Below are 22,036 nucleotides of genomic sequence, written 5' to 3'. Positions count from 1 at the left end.
AGATCTGAGGTGAACTCCAAGGGTCGCAGTGCATCAATATCAGACTGCACCATCCATTGCTGTTTGAGGCCAAAATGGACTTAATGGAAGATGACCAAGGAGGACACCCCTGCTGAAAGCAAATCATAAAAAGAGAACTGGAATTTGCCAAAATTAATATGCACTGATAAGTCACAAAGCTTCTGGGAAAATGTCCTTTGGACAGGTGAGACAAAACTGGAGCTTTTTCACAAGTTACATCAGGTCTATGTTCACAGATGCAAAAAATGAAGCCTACAAAGAACACTGTACCTACTGTGAAACATGGAGGAGGCTTTGCATCTGGCAGAGGGTGGTTTGAATCTGTGCAGAGTACAATGAAATCTCAATGAAATGAAGTCTCAAGACTATCATTCTGGAGAGAAATGTGTTGCCCAGTGACAGTTGCAGGTCATGGGTCCTCCAACAGGATAATGACCCAAAACACACAGCTAAAAACACCCGGGAATGGCTAAGAACAAAACATTGGGCCATTCTGAAGTGGCCTTCTATGAGCCATGATATAAATCCCATTGAGCATCTGTGGAAGGAGCTGAAACATGCAGTCTGGAGAAGGCACCTTTCAACCCTGAGACAGCTGGAGCAGTTTGCTCATGAGGAGTGGGCCAAAATACCTGTCAACATGTCCAAAATCTAATTGAGTTACAGAAATCACTTGATTGCAGTGATTGCCTCAAAAGGTTGTGCAACAAAATATTAAGTTAAGGGTTTTATAATTGACCAATATAAATGTAATGTGAACTGAAGCTCTATCAGGGACATTAATGACGGGGTGAGCAATATAGTCTCAAAATTATGATGAAATTTCAAGGAACTTTACAATAATATTTATGATATATATAATATTTGTATCAACAATTGCAGCTCACAGGCTGAGGGAATTTCCGTCCTTCTTTTCACATTAAACAGAAATTCACATTAACTACTTACATTCAGAGTCCAGCCAGAACCTCATAGATCTAAAACAGAAACTGAAAAATTCCTCTACAAATAGTGATGCAGTTGCTGCAGGACAATGATTTAACTTCAAGATGGCATAGGAGGTTGGCAGCTTTGCCTTTATGTAGGAATATAACCAGAATGCAACCACTTGAGCTGAGTCCCATATTGCGAAGAGATGCACCACAGACAAGTTGCACTCATCTGCACAGACTGGCTGCAACAAGTTGTCTGTCTGTGTTTATAAAATAGATGGCAATTATTTGCAAACCTTTGCCAATCTGTCTGTGACTGACTGCAGTCAGTTTAAGTAGGATAGAGATTGCTTGGAGACAGGCAACCTGTGTAATTGCCTTGCGACCAAAAGTGGTCACTGCAACTACTAACAATTGGTCTCTGAATGCCGAAAAAGTTAATGCAATCACACGGCAACCACTGATCCTAGTTTCAAGGAGGTTGCCATCCTAGTTTTACTTTAGTGTGACTGAGCTATAAGAATATAATTTATGATAAAGGAAAAAAAAAAATATAATGGTTGAAAAAAAAGCAGTGACAGAAATGTTAGAGCAGAAAGTGTATGCAACAGATGTGTCAGTTTGAATTGACTTTATTTTTATGCCAAGTTTTGAAAAAATTAAATACTACACAAAACCTACTGTAAGACATGCCAAGCATCCAAAATATCTATCAAGTCTACGGTGCATATGGGTTACCAGTGCTTTTATTCAACTACAAAGGCATTATTTTATATTTTATTCTCAACAAGAAGCACTTGATTTCAGACTTCACTGGTCAACACCTGTCAATAACTGGAAGCAAAATTAGAGCCGCACTCACCCAGAAAGCTGGGTTAATTGAGGCTGATTCCCAACATATGGGAAAGTAATATACAGGGCATGAAACCACACCAGCTCATATTACTAATTATCCCAAGTTATTATAGAAATATTTTCAGTTATTACATGCAGTAACTGCTCCTGAAATGTGTTGTCCAGTCCACTCAAGCTGTCTATGAGGAAAATTCTCTGCCCTGCCAGACCGAGACTGTAGAAAACATAATTCTATCCTAATACAACTACACCCAATGTTCTGCCAAATGCCAGCTATTACCCTCTAAGGACTGGACTGAGAGGCAGCCTCAAGTTTTTTTCGTTACTGTTCATGCCTTGTTTTTTTAAATTAGTCATTGGGTACGAAGTGGAAAAAAAAAAGGAGCTGCACAGCCATTATTTTGCATACAAACATTTAATCAAAAAAAATACACGTGCTACCAAGCTCACATTCACCGCATATGCATGTATACTCACACGTACACACACCACCGCCAGGCATGAAAACCCTCCAGTCAGCTGTATGCCAGTAATGATCCTTCTCTGGCACTGCGAGTGCGTAGCATGAATATGTCGCTAACCAGCTGCACTCACACCGTTCACACATCTGCTTTTTATATTATGTACTTGGTACATTCTGAAACTAATTTGCTCACAATCTTTTGCCATTTATTAATTGTAGACCTTTTTATCCCAACCCTTGTGTTTATTTGTTAGTGTGTAAATGGTGCACTGTTGAGGTTAGTTGAAAAATCTAGCAAGACACAGTGAAACAAGCCAGACTAAACAAAGGTTGTGCTGCGGGCTGATGATTCCTCTACCGGCACTAGAATAACAAAAGGATAAAAAATCTCATATCTTGTGCACACATCTTAGAAATAAATATTTGTGCAAAAAAAAAAAAAAAAAAAAAAAAAAGAAACCTAAAGCAGAAATCCTAATAAAACTTTCAGGCAACGAGCTGGAGTCTGCTACAAGAACTTGACAAAATTGTCTCACCCTGTGATGTGCTCACTTAAATCAGCACCTGAAGAACACCAGAGACAGACATGACAGAGTGGTTGACTTTACAGATGGAAAAGAGGGTGGTGAAAGGGAAAGTAACAACATAAAACCAGCTGGAAGGAATGACAAAGGTTTCTTTTAGTGGCAAGCCTGATTGGCACCTAATGTTGTCCCTGGGCATTTCAAGACTCATAAAACTTTAATGTGCAGTTCAATAACAATCCCCTCCCCCCCCTGCCTTCCACTTCTCTATTCTTCAACTGTGGGATTAGAGTGGTTGGGACAACCCTCAAAGAAATTGCAAAATGACTGGCACAAGGTTGTCCAGGGAGTGAGAAAAGCTGCCAAAAATGACAAGACAACCAGTGCAATTGAACAAATTTGACAAAATTCACAAATACTCTAATTCAGTGTCTAAAAAAAACAATAAAGCATCTGTGTCTAAATAACTCAAGTCTGCAATATTGACTAAGCTGAGACTTTTCTGAAACTCTCTCTTAATGGTGTTTGGTTTTCCACTGTGCACAGCACATCGGCAAAACTCTGGCAAAACTTTTTTGGTACCACTCCAGTCGAGATTCCAAACGATGTAAGCCAGTACTAAAAGGTAACATGAAAATACTGCAGGATGCTTACAGGCCAGAGAGAAGTGTCACTAGAATTGTCACATGTGCAACATAGGATGTTGGAGTTTACACAGGATGTTGGACATGAGATATGAAATTACTCATACCTTCCTGATTTTCCTGTCTTTCTTCCTTCATTCCTTCAGCCTTTATAAAGCACAATGTCAAAGCAGTTTGATGTGATGCTACCATGACCACTATCTAAGAATGAAGGGGTATTATCTGAAATTATCTGAAATTGAGTTGAGCTGAGCTGTGTCATTCTATAGAAACTGGGCTAGAATGGAGAAAATGAACTGCAAGCTGTCTAAGCTGGACTACGGTGCCACTGATCCTTTGAACAGCCTGACATGTGTTTGTATGTTGGTTCTCCAAAAATATTCATGATGGCACATCCGACAAGGTCTAACATAACGGTTATACCATCCGAGCTTAAAAAGGTGTCCTTCTTTACATTAGCAAACTACAGCAAAACTGTAAACTCCTTTTGTTTAACGATTTAAGGACATTCATGGTGGGTAGGTGAATCTTTCATAAATGTGGGTAGAGACTGAAGTTTTGTTACATGCACAAGACTGCCATGAGATAACCTGTGGAAAGCCAGCTCTAGATAAAACTGGTGGTAGGGCTTCACAAGAGTGCCATCCTGTGGTAAAATAAAACATCACTAAGCGCAGCAGATTAAGTGGGACTTAATCAGAAAACACTAAAATCCTGTTTTAAACTGCAACTAAGTGGATCTTCAACAGCACCATAATGTCTTATTAAGGTTTGTAGTGGTGTTCCTCTGAAGGAACTCCAAACAACTATGTAGTATTATCATTACTTGTGTTTGTGCTATAATGCGTTTCTTTTTTGTTTTCGTACCTGTGTAGGATATGTGTAGGCGAAGATTAATTGTGTACATATTTCATTATGTGATAACAAAGGAAATGACGAGGCCTTACTTTGCAGGATGAAGAAAGTGATGAGTCTGAGTTACTAACTTACCCTAAATATATTCTGAAATACATACTGATCTTTAACTCTATGCAACAGTGATTGTTCAAAAGTATAACCAAAAACAGGACAAAGATATAAAAACAAGTCTCTGCATTTGAGTAGTTGTATGCTTACTTTGTAAAGAAGAAGGTGGAGTTTTCTCTGCTCTTAGTGAAGGTGATGGGGAGAAACCTCAGGGTGATGTTCATCTTCCTGGCATTGGAGGCCAGTTTCTTGGACTGAACAACAGAAAATTAAATATAACATAGTGGATAATATTAGTAAAATGAATATTCTGAATGAGTGGTCAAAACACCAAATCAAACAGCAACAACTTTAAATTTCTTGTCATTTTAAACAAAAGCAGCAAAAATGACATTTTCATCTTTTTCAATGTGAATATCTTTTTTTTTCTTGCCTATAATAATTAACCGTATACAATTAGAATTTTGTTGCAGCCCCATAAACATAGAACAGCCCTGTACAGCAGTGATTCCCAAGTTCCCCAGGGGGTACTTCTGTAGCAGCGAGGATAGATGGAAAGATTAAGATGGGAATAAATAAGCTAAAATGATTCCAACAGCTGAAACAGTCAGCTAATACGTGTGGATAATTGTTAGTTAAACACAATGCAGAAACAGTGGGAAGAGTTGGCTCAAAATATGAAGGAAAAAAAAAAAAAAGTACTGCAGCTCATACAAGGATTAGTAGTAGCCACTGAACAGCTGTTAGATAGAGTAGTAGCTCGGAGGAATGACTGAAATGGTGAGCTATAGTTATGAACAGTTAAAATGGTTAAGGAAGAGTTGTTTATAAAGAGGTTATCATGTTCATCTGACAGGTCTGTGGTGGTACACTGGATGAAAAAGGCTGGGAAGCACTGTAGTTCATTATCTGGAAAATTACCATTCAACCTACAGTACTGTGCAAAAGTCTTGAGCTACCCCTCATTACATCCACCAAGGAGGTTATTTTAATTTTTTTGTACTGTTTGTGTGCATGCCATTCTGTCTGTAAACATGATAGCTCAAAAAGTTTTAAATGAATTCTGAAAATTGGGGTCATGTTAACAATCCATTCAAATTAATGATTTATTGATCCAAATTTGACAAAAAAAAAAAAAAAAAGCTTTAAAAACGTACAAATGTGGTGTGTATTGTCAACATAGAGATAGTGCAGTATAACGATTTAAAATATGTCACATTTGATCTCTGACCTCTCCTTCAAGGTCAATAGATTAAGCTGAAGGTCAAAGTGATAATAATGATATGTAGAGCTATTTAAAACTATGTTTCTTACTGCCATTGTTTGTACTGACAGCATGTAGGCATATAAAGAATGGATATATGGGGATTCTAAATATTGTGTTACTTTGGCTCTCTGACCTCTTCTTCAAGGTCAAATAAAATCAAACTTTCATAAATGTCTTAACTTTAAAACTGTGCTTAAAAATCTACTGCCTTTGTTTTATTATGACTTATTTATTTATATTACATTAACAGGTTATAACCACTTAAGTACATAAAATAAACCTGTAATCAAAAACTTTTTTTTACTTTATTTGTTACTAAACATTTAAATGAATTTTACTAAACAATTAAATGAATGCTGCACATGCACTATGTACAAAAATAAAAAATTAATAATACTCAAAATGATGTCTGGTGCATTATAATGAGTTTCAACAGGGCAAATAAGTCTGCACTTTGCACTTGTTTTTACTTCACTACAAACTTCTTAAAGTATGTTTAAAAGAACAAAGAAAACAAAATGAAAATATAGTACTATTCCCTTAAAAGTAAATACTGTCCAGAGAGTGAGCTGCCTTGGTGAAAACTTAGATGAAAACTTGGCATGGAGTGTAGTGTGTACTTAAAAAAGTTTGCATAAACTGGAAAACTGGAGGACAAAAGAAGCAGCAGGCCTAAAAAAAAAAAAACAACAGCTGTTGAACAGTATCTATAAGTCCTTAAGAAATCAGAAAAAAATCTAGCAAAGACCTGAGAGATGCATCTGGCCCTTCAGCTGATCCATCTACTGTTCACTGAGGCCTCATCAGAAATGGTCTCAGCGGAAGAGTGACTGTCAAGAAGCCATTCTTAAAGAGGGGAAACAGGAAGGAAAGGCATGCCAACTTATGGGCTCGACACACGGGGAGCGACAAACGACAGCGACGAATGGGTCGCATCGCCACTGGGGTGAAACCGAACACACGGGACGCGATAGCGACGGCAGCTTTGCGAATCACGCTCTTACATCACTCGTCTCCAAGAAATGTAATTGGTTATGAAACTGGAGGGATTTAGACATTTTAAAAGCAGTCCGTGTCAGACACGGCAATAAAGATGAGGAGTCTAAAGATTTTATTGGAACTGACAGAAATCTTGCTGTTAAGGCTCCGCTACAAAAGAAAAAGACAACCTTGGGTTCATCCTATATTAGCACAAAAGTCCTCTCTATCCGTCAGTTTAACGTTAGTGTTACACCAACACGTTCTCATACGGCTGCCTTTTATATGTAACTCGATAATCACTGCATGAAGTGTCATTTAATATAGGAAAGTCAAACAGATAAAACGATGCTTTCCTTCGTGCTGAAGTGGTTGCAGACTGCAGTGTGTAGCATACTCTTCGCTCATTGGTCAGTCAATGAAATTCTTGCTGATTGGTTTAGCGCCACGCGACAGCGACAAAAGTAGAACATTTTTCAACTTTGTTGTGTCGCGTCGCCTGGTCGCGTGTGCACGTCTACGTGTACGAGCTCGAAATTTCACATGCACGAATGTCGCCGGTCGCTTAGCTGGAGGAGGGCAAGCGATTGTCGCCTCATCGCACAAGCTCCATAGGAAATGAATGGAGAGCGAGCGACGTCGCTCCCCGTGTGTCGAGCCCCTTACAGTGGACTATGGAGTGATGAATCCAGATTTGAAATTTTTGGCTCAAATCGTTGTCAGTATGTACAGAGGAGCTCAGGGGAGATGTACAGTGAGTGACAAAAGCCATCTGTTGGAGGCACCAACATGGTTTGGGGCTGCATGTCAGTCAGTGATGTTGGGGATCTTGTCAAAATTGATGCAAGTATGAACACAGGCAAGTACCGCCACCATTGAATATCTATTAAGTGTCTGATTGCCAACAGCTTCATTTTTCAGCATGGCAATGATCCCAAACACACTGCAGTAAAAGCATACCAGGATAGAAATACATACATTGGAACACCGTCAGTCATGGACTGGCCTCCCCAGAGCCCGGACCTCAACATTATCAAAGCAGTGTGGGATCATCTTAAACCAAAACCAAACCAAAAGGCAGCCAACATCCAAAGAAGAGCTTTGAATGTCCTTCAAGAAGCCTGGAGAACTATTCCTGAAGACTACTTCAAGAAACTGCAAGAAAGCTGCCTAAGAGAGTTCAAGCTGTGTTGAAGAATTAAGGTGGTCGTACCAAATGTTGCCTGTTTTTCCTTATATACTGCATTTTCATGTGTTTGCATGTTTCACTAAATCCAAACTCCATCTCACATTTTCATAGCAAACTATAAAGAAATGAGTGGCTTGAGGCCCTCAAAACATGCATCAAACAAAACAGCTGTTCACTTAAACAGGAAATGGTGTAAAAGACAGCCTCTATTATTAGTTATTCTTACTTAATAACAGATATGTTGGAACCTAGGATGGCTGACCTTTAAGTTCAATGGAAATGTTAGTTGGGGGGTGTCTTCTCTGTACAAATACATCCAATTACCAGACATCTGTTTTACACCAAAAAATACTGCTGTGAGAGTTTCATTAGCAATCAAGCCAAAGATGGCCTGAACTCCTACGACCCTCATCTAAATTTGAAAGGACAAGCATTTCCTTTCTGGCTCCTTTATAACTTCAGATTGGCAGCAAGAGAAAGTAAAAAAGAGATTTATTAAAAAGGTGGGGATATAAAGGCCAAATAACAGATTACTGCACTTGCAATGTTCTGGAGGAAAACCAAATCCCAAAGCTCATCATACGCCAAGCCTTTATCTTTCCCTGAGAATATGCCTCATTATTTTGATTGATCTGTTACAGCTGAAGCAGTGACTGCCTCTAAAAAGAGGCAGTCACTGCTTCCAATAAAAGAACACAAATTACTTCAAGCTATCAAATGCCACTTGAGTTGGGTTGCAGTAACAGAACAGGTAATAGCCAGTATGAACTCTTATACAAAGGAATGTCTGTGGTTTGAAGTAACAAAAGTAAGAATTGCATAACTGCAGCCACAAATTATACAAGCAAAGCAATAAAAGCACAAAAAGAAAACAGTTAAGGGATATTGGATTCTTCTGATGTGAAACTGATAGTGTTCACTTTTGATTTTCAAGATGTACATATCACATTGGTTAAATACACTCACCAGCCACTTTGTTAGGTACACCTGTTCAACTGCTCATTAACACAAATATCTAATCAGACAATCCCATGGCAGTAATTCAGTGTGCCTCTGAACATGGCATGGTTGTTGGTACCAGGTGGGCTGATCTGAGTATTTCAGAAACTGCTGATCTACTGGGATTTTCCCACACAACCAAAAAACAGAAAATATCCAGTGAGTAGCAGGTCTCTGGGTGAAAATGCCTTGTTGATATCAGAGGTCAGAGAAGACTGGACAGACTGCTTCAAGCTCATCAGAAAGCAAAAGTAACTCAAATAACCACTCATTACAATCAAGGTGTGCAGAAGAGCATCTCTGAATTCATGACGCATTGAACTTTGAAGCAAATGGGCTACAGCAGCAGCAGAAAACTACACCAGGTGCCACAACCATCAGCTAAGAACAGGAAACATTTCACACTGACTCATCAAACAACAACAGAAGATTGTGAAAACATTTGTCTGATGGTCTGATTAATCTTGATTGCTGCTGCAACATTTGGAAGGTAGGGTCAGAAATAGAGGCAAATAACATGAAAGCATAGATCCAACCTGTCAATGGTTCAGGCTGGTGTTGGTGTGCGGGATATTTTCTTGGCACACTTTGGGCCCCTTAGTACCAACTGAGCATCACTGAACTGCCAACCTGAGTTTTGTTGCTGACCATGTCCATGCCTTTATGAGCACAGTGTACCCATCTTCTGATGGCTGCTTCCAGCAGGAAATGTGCCACGTCACAAAGCTCAAATCAGCTCAAACTAGTTTTGTGAACATGACACTGAGTTCACTGTACTCAAATGAGCTCCACAGTCACCAGATCTCAAATTGATGGAGCAGGAGATTTTCATCATGAATGTGCAGCCAACAAAATCAGCAGTAACTGTGTGATGCTATCATGTCAATATGGACCAAAATCTCTGAGGAATGTTTCCAGCACTTTGTTGAATCTATGCCACAGATATTAAGGCACTGTACCTAATAAAGTGTCTGGTGAGTGCATGTCCAGCACCCTTTGAAAGGGTTTCAGCTTCTCTAAAAGGTTTCATCAGGAGCCAAATAACGCTCTCCTATGAGGAGAATGTGGCAGATTTTTTTTTTTTTTTTTTTTACAACAGATGCCCTTCCTTTTCATACATTTGTTACACCGTAAACAAATGAAGGGATACATTTTCACCAAATATTTTGGTACTGCACTTTGCCCTTCTAGGTGGTACTGGTTGAAACCAATGTAAATCCAAGCTAATGTATATCAATATTGTTAAAATTAGTTATAAAAAGAATAAACAAATTCTCTCAAATTTCTCAAATCATGCACCAGGTCACCAAAGTGCACTACATCCTGGATTCATGCTCACATGAGCACAAAAGATACAATATTTAACTGTTTCATACTAAATCTATAAATAGAGGACTTACTTTCAAAGTGACACGAGGAGCCTGGATGAGGTTGTCTCTGGTGGCGCCATCAGCAAATCGGCCAGTATCCTCCAGAAACCTGTAATCTAGAGTTAAGGCAAAGGGTCAATGATAAAAAGAGAAAATAATTCATTTTTATAATACTACACACTAATAAAACAACCTCAAACCGATTATGTTTAAACGCTTTAGCAAAATCAAATAATGTTTTAGTGGCAAAATGATTCTGTTTGCTATGTAGAGAATAAGCCAAGCAAAGAAGCTGCTCACCGCTGAGAAGTGCCATTTCATCAAATTGTGACAGAGTCACAAATGCAGTTTTATTTCTAACGCCACTGCATCCTGAAACGTCCTTGTGCTTCTTCACACATGGCAAGCTACACAAGACACACAGAAAGCGTTTGTAAGGCAGTGATATCATTATTTAAACAGAGTTTAAGCTTCTGACTTGTGTGCTGTGTCTAATTTAGTTACAGTGTGACGAGAATGGTAGCAAATGCACCACCTCTCAGATTAAAACAAAACCCAATATTAACCCTAACAAGTATTTTCAATACGCATTTGTGTCTGGTTTCAATCGGTAAAGACCTGCCACAAAAATACCCAACATTATGTAATACTTAAGGTACATAATGCAGTTTACCTATCCAAGTAAGAAAGTAGTTTGCTGATATTTACTTAAATACTTAATATTAATGAATCCGATATTGGGTGGGTGGGGGGGGGGGGGGGGGGGGGGGGGGGGTGCATGACTGGCTTTCGAAAGATCTTAAATATTAAAAGCTCACACTCCTTCACACACAAGCACAAAAATCTTGGGATTTTATCTGAGCATGACTAGGCCAGTTTTCAGACTCTTACTGAGAGACAGGTATGTGGACCGAGCCGTGCCAGAGACTGTATTCCTAGAAACTATGTAAAAGGAATGCCGAATGATGCCCAAAAACAACAGGTAACAATCCGAGAATGGAAAGAGCATTTGTTAGCCCCCATCAGATAAATCTTAAAGAAATGTTCACCAATGACATTTTTGTACCATTCAGTATTAGAAGGTGAAGTTGCCAATGCTTTAGCATCTACAGAATTCAAAGAACGTGCAAACGGACCATTGAGATTCAGTGAGGCGTGCTGTCCTGAGGCGCGCCGGCGCTGGACATGAATCAAAGTAAAGTGCAGTCAGTAAAAACAAAAACACAACCATCTGTCAGTCATCGATATTATTTTTCTGGTGGAAGATGTGAAAGGTGAAAGATTGTATTTCTTGAGCTTTTTTTTTTTTTTTTTTTTTTTTTAAACTAGTGATATTAGACACAAATGGAACAAAACTTTATGAAGAATCATGCTATCCCAGTGCAGTTTCAACACTACAAACAACCAATTGCCTGTGATGAGATGATAAAGGTTTTGTCTCTTTGTTTTAAATTCTGCATGAAATCTTGCACCTACTAAGCTATCTAAGGCCATATCGTAGACAAAGATAGTGTGATGCGATTTAAAAACCAGTTCAGTTTGAAAATGTTTGGACAACAATACCAATTTTCCAACAATGTGATGCCAATTCCCAATCTAGAACTGGTTCCACACATTTCCACTGAAGAAAATATTGTATAATATTGCCAGTGCCAAAAAGTTGAAACCACCATTACACTACTAAATTGCTGGGCCAAAAGTTGGAACCACTGATGTCAATGGCTACAGGAGGAACTCTGACAAATAATATACCAATGACTGACAGATGCAGCCTACTAATTCTGTAAGTGATGATTTTCTTCCCATGTAACACCATGTAATAATCTGTTTTAAAACCTGTCGAAATGTTGGCTGCTTCCACATTAGTGGAAAAGAAGCAGTGACAAAATTTTCAGAAACGTGGCTCCATGCAGGAGTCACAAATGATCACAATGAACCACATATCTCATTAACTGGGCCAAAGGCCAGGCAAATTCATTCCTTTTCCATGGTATCCAGGCTTTTATTCTATTCCATAGCACCATCGCTGTGCTCTCTGCTGGGTGAAAGAAACAAAAATGGTCACTGTTGACATTACTGAAATGTACCACAGCTTTTAATTACTTCCCCTTCTCATTTTCTTTTGCACTTAACATAAATATCATTTTGCAGAATAAAAAAATGTAACAATGATAGCTACAGCCTGGAAGAAAGTGATCAAAAAGAAGAGTGAGAAAGTTAGATTGCTTCATTCTGGTAGGAGAAACAAAACAGAATTATTCCTAACCACGTTATGGACAAACAGTATTGTTAAATATACAGTATTCTTGAGTATTTGCTTATAAGACTTTAACACTTCACCAGAGGATATTCATCTCACCTGCACGAATGTGTAAGGCAGGCAGGACACCTGTACTTGGCCTCCTCTGATCCACAAACACCACAGCTGGAGGACAGACAACATGACAAACTGTGGGTTTATTCAGTAACGGTGCTGAACTGGAACACACAAGGGAAACAAAGTAGCCACATGGACTAAAGTACTAATACTATTTTATATAACCACATAATTAGCAGTTAAGCCAGAAAATATTTTTCTTGGTGACAATGTTTAGGAGACATACCTAATATAAGAAGAAGTTAAAGAAAGAGTTAAAAACGAAGTAAAAAGAGAGAGTTTGGTGTCGGTGGTCTAACTTGAAGCTAACTAATAGCTTGCTAACTTCGTAGCTACCCAGCGTAAACATATTACGATAGGTGGTATTTTCTATGTGCCGGCAGGTGTATCTGCTACTCGGTTAACAAATATTAGGACTATAACAAATCTGAAAAGTAAAGCTGCGCAAACCAACTGTGTTGGCCGAATCTTGTCACTGACCAGCAGTCTCATTACTTACCTGGAGAGAGAAATCTTTCTTTTCATCCCTCGCTGCTCTTCTTCCATGCTGCTGTTGTCCATTTGACTCTCCAAAGATGACATTGTGTGTTTTAGGTAAACTAACTGAGCATATAACAGGATAATTGTAGCTGCACGCCGATGAAACGACCGGCTGCATCAAAACAAACGCTCTTCCGCCCTGCTGCCAGCACGTGGAGAGGAGTTCCGGTTGGAATATTGCTCATTGGCGCCTCTCGGTGTCTGCAGATCAGAAGTACACAACAATCGTCCCGTCAACAGTGTTTTTTGTTTTTGGGGGGTTTTTTTGCTTCCTTTCTCCCACTGTATATAAGCTTAAAATAGCCTGGAAATATATAGTAAGTAAGTGGAATAATGCGTCACCTAGTAGGATAGAAGCTACAGACCCTCACACAACCAATCCTTGTGTGCATTTGAAAATTTCCCTCTTCACCAGGCTTCTGTGTGTGCTCATATAGCTGTGTTTATTATTGGGGTGGGTAGTAGGAATTAAAGATTTCTTTGGGCTGTTTGCATATGTGAAAAAAAGGGTGCATGTCCAGCACTTGATAAAGAAAACTGAATTGATTCCATCCATCCATTCATCCATCCATCCAATTTTCTTAACCACTTGTCCAATTACGAGTTGCAAGGAAGCTAGAGCCTATCCCACCTGTACACTCAGGACAGGTCATCATTCTATCATATAATACACCAATACATAGAAACAACTATTCATGCTCACATTCACACCTGTGGGCAATTTAGAATCACCAATTAACCCAATATGCATGTCTTTGGACTGTGGGAGGAAACCAGAGTAGGAGTAGCAAACCTCATACAGAAAGGCCCTAGCAGGCCATTGGATTTGAACTCAGGACTGTCTTGCTGTGATTAATCTCTGCACCACTGTGGCCACTGTTAATTAATTGCATTAGTTGTAAATAAATAAAATTACACTCTCTTTTTACACTTATATTTTTATAATTTTTTCCTGTGATCGTGCTCACACATTTTCACACTGAGAAGAGGTTCTGCACGATATTTCTTTAACTGCTGCACACTGAGTAAATCACAAGTGGGGTTACAACACCTCGATCAAGGGTGCTTAAGTAACTCTCAGAGGTCTTATGTCATTGTGCACAACTAAAACTGATAACATGGTCATTCTGCCATGCTCCACCTTTCTTTACTTTGAAATGAATTTCTTTTTTTCTGTCCTGCCCTCCGTCACAGTGGCCAGTTTGTCCTTCATTCAAAAAAAAAGTACCGAACCATGTGTGGATAAAACGTCCCATTTATTTGTTTGTAAAATAATTTTTATTTACACATTTGCATCCAACTTTATCCTCCACAAACCTTATATAATTACACTTTATTAATGGTAACATAACTTAAGAGTATGATGACTGTTTTCTGTGTTTTCTGACTCTGTCCTCCTGTAGCTGCATTTGACCTCTGAATGAACTAAGCAGTATGATGAACATACAGTCACAGGTGGGAATGCACAAACACACTTTTCCAACATAAATACTCTTCTAGATTGAGCTGTGGTTGACCAAATAAGCAAGTTCTCAGAGTATAAATTACTGTGGTACAGTAATGTGACCAAAAAAATAATAATAAATCCAAAAAACAAACAAACAAACAAAAACGGTTATAAATAAACATACAGTATGCTGTCAATATATACACAGGAAATGTCACTTATGACTCATTCTTTGTTGCAGCACCAATGATAGGTTTCCCCTGAGGAACCTACCGCATAGAAGGAAAAGCTACGAAAATATGTAGTGTATCAAAAAATGGTTCATAAATTAGAAGTGACCAAATTAACATAAGTACTTATACAACATAACAAATTTTGATGTAACCGGTACATACAACACAAAGGCAAAAATGACGTAACTTGACTATTCTTGAAAGCAGGTAGAGGTAGAGCACCATCTGTCAAGATGTACAGGTCCGAATGGGTGGGACCGAAGACAAAAATACCATGAAAACAATGTCAAATATAGCCTCTGATTGGACAGTGAAATATTTAAAGCAGTCACACATTTTCCACATGCTATTGCACTCATATAAAGCTTTAGACAGTGCCCTCTGCAGAGGCCTGGCACGATCCTTCGGGTTGGGCCCCTGCTAAGGATGGTGTGTTTGGGGGTAAACGGGTGGAACATGAGTGAAAGGGAGGTTTGACTTTTGGGGTTTGGACAGGCTGCTGCGATGTGACGCCCTACCCTGTGATCAAGGTGTAATGCGGGTCCATATGCAGCAGGCCTAAGTACCATTTGTGGGAAAATTAAACACTTTACACATTGATTAGCTAAATATCAGTCTACAATGTTCTCCTTTGGGCTCTTTGGTACAAATGTTCCACGGAGATTGATTTCTTCCAGGTGGGGCTGCCTGCTGTTGGATGTTGGGGCAATTGTTACTGTCACAGTAAGTCCTGTTGAAGCTCTCCTACAAACACAACAAGCTCTTAGGGACACTCAGTCTGCTTTGCTGTGCTAGCATCTCTTTGGTAGGAAGGCATTTGACAAGTCTGTGGATTTAAGTGGTTTATGTAAGTGGCTTCCAGGACAGGGATGTTGGTATCAGAGGAAGCAGACCGGACCGATTTCTATGTGTCGCTGACCATTGAGTTCTGAAGTGGGAAATTCCTGTATGTCTACAATTGGTAGCTGACTACTCTCCTGAGTATGGAAGAGGAAACTTGACTGGTGCCAGCTGCCATCTTGGATCTGAAACAGGACAAATGGAGGAGGGGAACAGAAAGGAATGGAATTCTAGTAATTCATGGTCATGACTTTTAATAAATACAAAAAATATATCTTTAGAAAGCTTAAATTTTTCTAAATTCCACTATTACTTATTTAAAAGCAACCCGCAATTTATCAGAGGCATAAAGAATCAGGGTATCAGTTTACATGTTCAAATCAGCCCCATCGAGTCATCAATGCACAAGACAAATCCACTAATGTACAGCATTTTGCTCAGGTTTATGCAAGAATCTTCGGAAAAACTAATCATGACCACATGAAACAGTCACAAAGACAACAAATGTTTTAAAACCCGCACGATGTCTGTAATTACCTTGCACTCATCTTGTAGCACATGTGGTTCAAGTAGTGTGTCTTTCTCAAACATCTGTTTGTTCCAGCCACGAAACCAAAGCCTGGTGTTCTCTTTGTGTCCACTGGAGCTGAAGCTGTCTGCGGTGCCGTAGGGTTGATAACTCAGGCAGTGAAACGTGATGCTTTGGTTAGCCTCGTTGCTCAGTAAATGGAGAAACTTCATCTGGACATTCCCTATGTCAAATACCATCTGTGGGAGTGAGAGTGCACAGACGGTGTATATTGTGATCATCGTGTCATTCCAACCACAATGGGAAAAAGAAATTCAGATACCCCTCCATTCAATATCTGCTGTGGTGAAGCAAAGGCAGGATAAAGTACAGTTGCATGTGCAAGCCATAAATTGATCAAAAAGAACCCTTTATTTTTGTATAAACTTACGTATAAACTAACGTATGTCTACGTTAAGTAATGAAGGCTTTGATAAAGTAAGAGTACTATTTCACTGTTACCTTATCTGTTGCCACTGGATGTAAACATGTCTGTCCCCCTGCTGTAAAGTTGCAGAACACCTTGAAGGCATCAGACGTGCAGCCCAGGTTTGGATCAACCCAGAACCAACCTGAAAACAGAAGAATAGAGAGTGTGTAAGACCTTCTACATGTGCCAAATATAATGACAACACAATCCTGGCATCCAGGGTCTTCGATACGTGGGCAAAGACACTCACCGTCATTTAACTTGTGCTGGCAGTCCAGCAGGTCTTTACAGACACGAGCTGGGTTCTCCTTTGTCCCGAGAGGCTGTTTGATGCTCTCAATCACACTGCTCAGATACTGTAGAGTCTTAAGTACTTCTGTATTCTGGTCTGGCAGGCTCATGTCCATGTTCTGGAAACTCTAATTAAGGATGGGAAAGATGACACCATCAACTCTCAAGTACTAACTTATTATATGGCAGTTAAGTGGCTTCATTAAAGTGACAAGTCCCACCGTCCATCTACTAAAAAAATCTACTAATCCATAACTTCTCTATCCATCTTTGTAAAGTGCTTTACCTCTGTCCTTAGGGCACCATGGGAGTCAGACAGACTGTAGACTGCTAAGTCGTCATATATCTGCCTCTGTGGATTCAAAATCAACATATTCAGTTCAATAAAAACACGTCAGTGCCTTCATTATTAAACTGAGAGATTTTAATCTGTGAGCTTGTTCTCTGGTTAAAGAAAACATGGCAGTTTGAAGACACGTCCAGTTTACTGAGAAAACTTTGAGGTCCTCAGCGAACACTTTAATTCCAGACAAAAGCAGAGAAATAAGCCTTGGATCAATAAACAGCCACATTCCTGATTTCAGTAGAAGGAAAAATAACACATTCCCCTTAGTATAAACACTACGGCTATCACTTAATGTGTGTACACAATAAAGGCAGCTGATATGCTGCAGTTGTTTTTTTGAGGGGGGTTCTTAGAACTGTTTGAACAGGCAAAGGTCATTCAGAGAGCAGAAAGTTACATGATATCCAGAAGCTTGGACAAATAAGAGAAGCCATGCCAGAAAAGGCTTTACCAGTGCTACTGAAAAACATTACAGCGATCTTACTTATTGCTAAAATACACGATTTGTTGGCTCATCTACAGTAAGACAGGAAACAGGTGCTTGCTCTGGTTCTATCATACCCTGGCTTTGCTTTGTCGTCAGGAAAAAAAAAAGGCTTGTATTTCTTCCTTTTCACTGCATAGTCTATTTAAGCTTGAAAAAGCAGACATCTTTGGTTTCAGGAAAGAGAAAAGAGAGGGATGTAACCCAGTTACCCCTCCACCACAATGCGATATAAATACATAAAGGCAAAGTAAAAAATATTTAAAACAATATCCAAGAACTAGACATTATTACATCTGAATTTTACATTAAAGCAGGACTCCTGCTGTCAAGTCAGTCTTGCCTATATTACACAAAGCACTTACTGTTGGACCAGGAGCGCCAGGGGGTCCCTGGGGTGGTAGGAAAGAAGAAGACAAAATGAGTAACTCACTGAAAAATGAGCTCATTGCGGTTGCCATCATTTCACTTTCTGGTCTACCATTTATGTGCCAGTGGACCCCGTGAAGCAAATGTACACTACAGGGAAATGTTTGAGTATACAACCACAGAACTGCCCTAAACCAGCTCACCATGTAAATCTAGAATAGATTCCCAGTCTTAGAGTTGTACAGTGTATGAAGTGAACAGCTGTTCATTGCGATGCATGCTGGGCCAAAGTTACTGCACAAGTCTTGCTTAGTAATAATAATAATGCTTTGTGGAGCTATTTAAAACTATGTTTCTTACTGCAATTGTTTGCATTGACCACATATAGGCATACAGGGAATGATATATGGAGATTCTAAAGATCACGTTACTCTGACCTTTTCTTCAAGGTCAAATAAAGTCAAACATTCATAAAATGTCTTTTATCTTTAAACCTCTGCTTAAAATTCTCCTGTCTTTGGATTGAAAACATTTAGGAAATGATACTGGTATATGGGGATTCTAAATATCACACTATAGTTTACATCCAAATATGTCACATTTGACCTCTGACCTCACTTTTACATTTCACATCTGCCTTTCTTTCAAGTTGACCCCAAAATGTGTTACATCTTTAAAGAAAGTATTGTCAAAAGAGAATGAGCTGCCTAGTTACATAGAAATATTCTGTAGTATAATACATATTACATAATAAGCTCAAGTTATTCATGTGCAGATATTTACAAATCAATAACTCAAATAAAATCAATATCCATTACCTACTTCTACATAAGTTTGTGCAATCAAAGTAAACATCTGTCATGGTACCCTTATCTGATTTTTACTGCACTACAAACTTCTTAAAGTACATTTAAAAAGAAAAAAAATTAATGTGTACAAAAAACAGTACTATTCCCTTAAAAGTAAATAGTGCCCAGAGAGTGAGCTGCCTTGGTGGAGGTTTGCACTCTCTGGACTGCTTCTTGTTTCTTTATATTTTGCTTCCAGTGAGCCAGACATTCCTGTAAATTTTTAAAGTGGTCTTGAGCAATAGTTCTCCAGGCTTTCTGAAGGTCTTTCAAAGTTTTTCTTTGGACATTGGCTGCTTTTTCCATTAGAACCATTAGAATTGTACAAACTCTACTTTTTCTTTATATACTGTATTTCCATGTATGTTTGCACATTTCAGTAAATCACTGCACCTATTCCACATTTTCAAAACTTGCACAGTTCTGTATATGTGAACTAAACTGGAAATTCATAATTCTTCATAATCAGAAATAACAGTGACGTTTATTGTTGTGTTTCTACAGTAAGAATCATTCAGAGATGTGATAGTGAAGTTAACACTTACTCTGGGTCCGGGGCTTCCCTGTGGACCTTGAGGCCCCTGAAAGAATCAGGCACATACCAAATGTGTGTTAAAATGGCTAAAATGATTTCATCAGGCAAGGAATTTTGAATGAACAACACACACTGCCAAAGAAAGAGAAAATATTATCTATAAAGTAAAACAAGTGCAGGCCCACAGTGAGCAGAATGGGACTTGAGTACAGACTCATGATTCATCTTCCTCCATCCTTCTCTGAGATGCTGTTTAGAGCAAGGGTACTATCGTTTTGTATGTGATCACCTACTGCCCCCTCTGGTGGACCAGGGACATAACATAGCTATCAGTGCAGTTGAACTTTTTAAGGCCTCTTAGTGGGATTTCAGTTACTTCGTGTCCATACCAAATGTGAAACTATGCACATATTTAACAGCATCTGAGAGAAAGTCTAGGATTAGAGGCCCACTGAGTACAGTCTTTGTGTGTGTGTTAGGGTAAATTGCAGTGGGATTTAGTCTGAACTGAGAATCTAACTACTTCGACCGGGAAGTGACTGCGTGGATTACATTGCAGGTTGCCGTGTTAACATTTTGACAAGGTATTTCCTCAACACTGTTTACACAAGAGGGCCCCACAGTGAGCTCCAGGAGAGTATGCTCATTATGACTCAGCCATAGCCATAGCCTAAAGTGTCATATAGTACTGACACTTTAGGACAGTCATATAAACAAAACTACCACTACACCCTAGCTCACATTCATGTATCTTTCATCATCTACAGCTCTGTTTTTACACCCAAAAACTGTTTTGAGGTGGCTGCTCAGACAACTGACTGTTTCTCAGTAAGGAATGTTTGACACTTTGGCAGACTGCAATCATGACATAATAATACAGAAGACTTTCCAGGCTTTGATTAAAGGGTTTGATTACATCTTACCATTTCACCACTGTTTCCTTTTGGACCCCTTGGCCCCTGTTGAAAAGGATAACACAATATAAAGACACATACAGCACTGTACTCCAATCTGTATTACCAATAAACTTGAATTAATAAAGGACCAGTGTAAGAACCTACAGGATTTCCCATTGGACCCATTTTTCCTTCAGGGCCTACAGGTCCAGTGATTCCCTGAAATAAACAGTAAGGCTGAGTGGTGGTGCAGCAGTGCCACTGCTGAAAAAGTAGTTAGAACATCTATAAAGACTTCAAGGTATCCTGTACATGTGTCTATCTTATAAATAGTGTTTCTCTTCATAAACACTGTAGCAACTCTGATTTAAAACAAAAATGTATTATATGTCTGAAAGTTGTTTCATATGTGGGGTTTGACTTAAAGCAGCAGTTCTGAAGAAATCACTGTGGTGTGCCCAACTAGTCTTATTTCACTTTCTCTTAAACTCACCAAAGAACCCATAGGACCTTTAGGACCAGTAAAACCTCTCAGTCCCAAATCACCGGTTGGCCCCTGTTTCAAAGAAAAAAGATATTAATTATTTCTTATATAAATCTCCTCTTCTGTTATGGTTTATCGTCTTTTTACACTTTTAATATTGTTTGGCTACTCAGTTGTTTACCTTTGGCCCTGGTAAGCCCTGTAAACCAATCATCCCCAAATCTCCAGCTTCCCCCTATAGGCATAACAAACAAACAAACAAACAAACAGAATCAGATCATATGGAAAAGACAGATCTTTCAAAATGCTTTATTTTTTTTATGTGATGTAATCCCGGTCAACAGTAAATCCCTGTACAAAATCCGCAGTAGATACTTCATTAGGTGCCCACATTTATGAGTAAATTCTAAGACAAATACGTCTTACAACACACAATACATATAAAACCAAAACTTACTATTAGAGGCAATGGATACCAGAAAATAAGTTGTTTGCCTCTCCATATGAGGAGAGAGGCACCTTACTTTTTAAGCAGTCATCATGATATTTAATATGGTGAGCATACAATAGGTAAGAAAATACAACATGAGTTTTACATGATTTTCCACCCAGTTTTAATACCAGACACAACAGGGACACCACACGGTCCTTTTAAAAACTCTTCTTCTCCTTTTCAAAAGAATTGGGGCACACACACACACAAGGCTTTCTGTCTCGATCTACAGTAGCCTCAACACACACTCACACAACCTAGACACACTGCGAGGGGATGGATGTCTGCATCCTATCCTGTGTCTAAGCACATGCCGTCCAGGGTGGCAGACATTGTTTGTACAGCCAGTCTTCCACATTCTTTAGACGGCTCCACTTTGAAACAGTGACTCTGGCCGAGAAACTCTATTAACTAAAAAGTGTAAGGGAATCTGACCCAAGGGCCTGAGTCTCCTCTCAGTTTCATGAGCATCAATGGAGATAACTAAAGGAGGAGAGAGCAAGGGATTAAATGCTGTTTCTCTTTTTCTTCTTTGAGGAGTTACATAAGTAAAGTGGAGCACCTCTTTTTCAGGTCTCTGGAGTGTGAGGATCTTACATAACTTGGCTCTACCCGGAATGTTTCCATTGCTGGTCTCGCCCAGATAA

The 22,036-nt window shown here is 39.1% G+C and overlaps 2 protein-coding genes across 2 annotated transcripts in view; both read right to left on the bottom strand.

The window, feature by feature from the left end:
* znhit6 (zinc finger HIT-type containing 6) overlaps positions 1 to 13,265 on the bottom strand; it is a 39,707-nt gene extending 26,442 nt beyond the window's left edge. Inside the window, exons 1-5 of the mRNA XM_030727897.1 lie at positions 13,085 to 13,265; positions 12,568 to 12,633; positions 10,509 to 10,615; positions 10,239 to 10,324; positions 4,556 to 4,659 (exon numbers count right to left, since the gene is read on the bottom strand). Of these exons, the coding sequence (XP_030583757.1) occupies positions 4,556 to 4,659; positions 10,239 to 10,324; positions 10,509 to 10,615; positions 12,568 to 12,633; positions 13,085 to 13,167 (446 nt within the window). The 5' untranslated portion in view covers positions 13,168 to 13,265. The remainder of the gene's footprint in view (positions 1 to 4,555; positions 4,660 to 10,238; positions 10,325 to 10,508; positions 10,616 to 12,567; positions 12,634 to 13,084) is intronic.
* Positions 13,266 to 14,364: 1,099 nt separating this feature from the next.
* col24a1 (collagen type XXIV alpha 1 chain) overlaps positions 14,365 to 22,036 on the bottom strand; it is a 109,297-nt gene continuing 101,625 nt past the window's right edge. Inside the window, exons 50-60 of the mRNA XM_030726898.1 lie at positions 21,078 to 21,131; positions 20,906 to 20,968; positions 20,578 to 20,631; positions 20,440 to 20,475; positions 19,527 to 19,562; positions 18,130 to 18,156; positions 17,221 to 17,286; positions 16,894 to 17,062; positions 16,676 to 16,785; positions 16,183 to 16,413; positions 14,365 to 15,830 (exon numbers count right to left, since the gene is read on the bottom strand). Coding sequence (XP_030582758.1) covers positions 15,684 to 15,830; positions 16,183 to 16,413; positions 16,676 to 16,785; positions 16,894 to 17,062; positions 17,221 to 17,286; positions 18,130 to 18,156; positions 19,527 to 19,562; positions 20,440 to 20,475; positions 20,578 to 20,631; positions 20,906 to 20,968; positions 21,078 to 21,131 — 993 coding nt within the window. The 3' untranslated portion in view covers positions 14,365 to 15,683. The remainder of the gene's footprint in view (positions 15,831 to 16,182; positions 16,414 to 16,675; positions 16,786 to 16,893; positions 17,063 to 17,220; positions 17,287 to 18,129; positions 18,157 to 19,526; positions 19,563 to 20,439; positions 20,476 to 20,577; positions 20,632 to 20,905; positions 20,969 to 21,077; positions 21,132 to 22,036) is intronic.

The sequence above is a fragment of the Archocentrus centrarchus genome, chromosome 4, assembly GCF_007364275.1.
Source record: "Archocentrus centrarchus isolate MPI-CPG fArcCen1 chromosome 4, fArcCen1, whole genome shotgun sequence".
NCBI lineage: Eukaryota > Metazoa > Chordata > Actinopteri > Cichliformes > Cichlidae > Archocentrus > Archocentrus centrarchus.
This window is presented reverse-complemented; position numbering and strand designations above follow the sequence as displayed.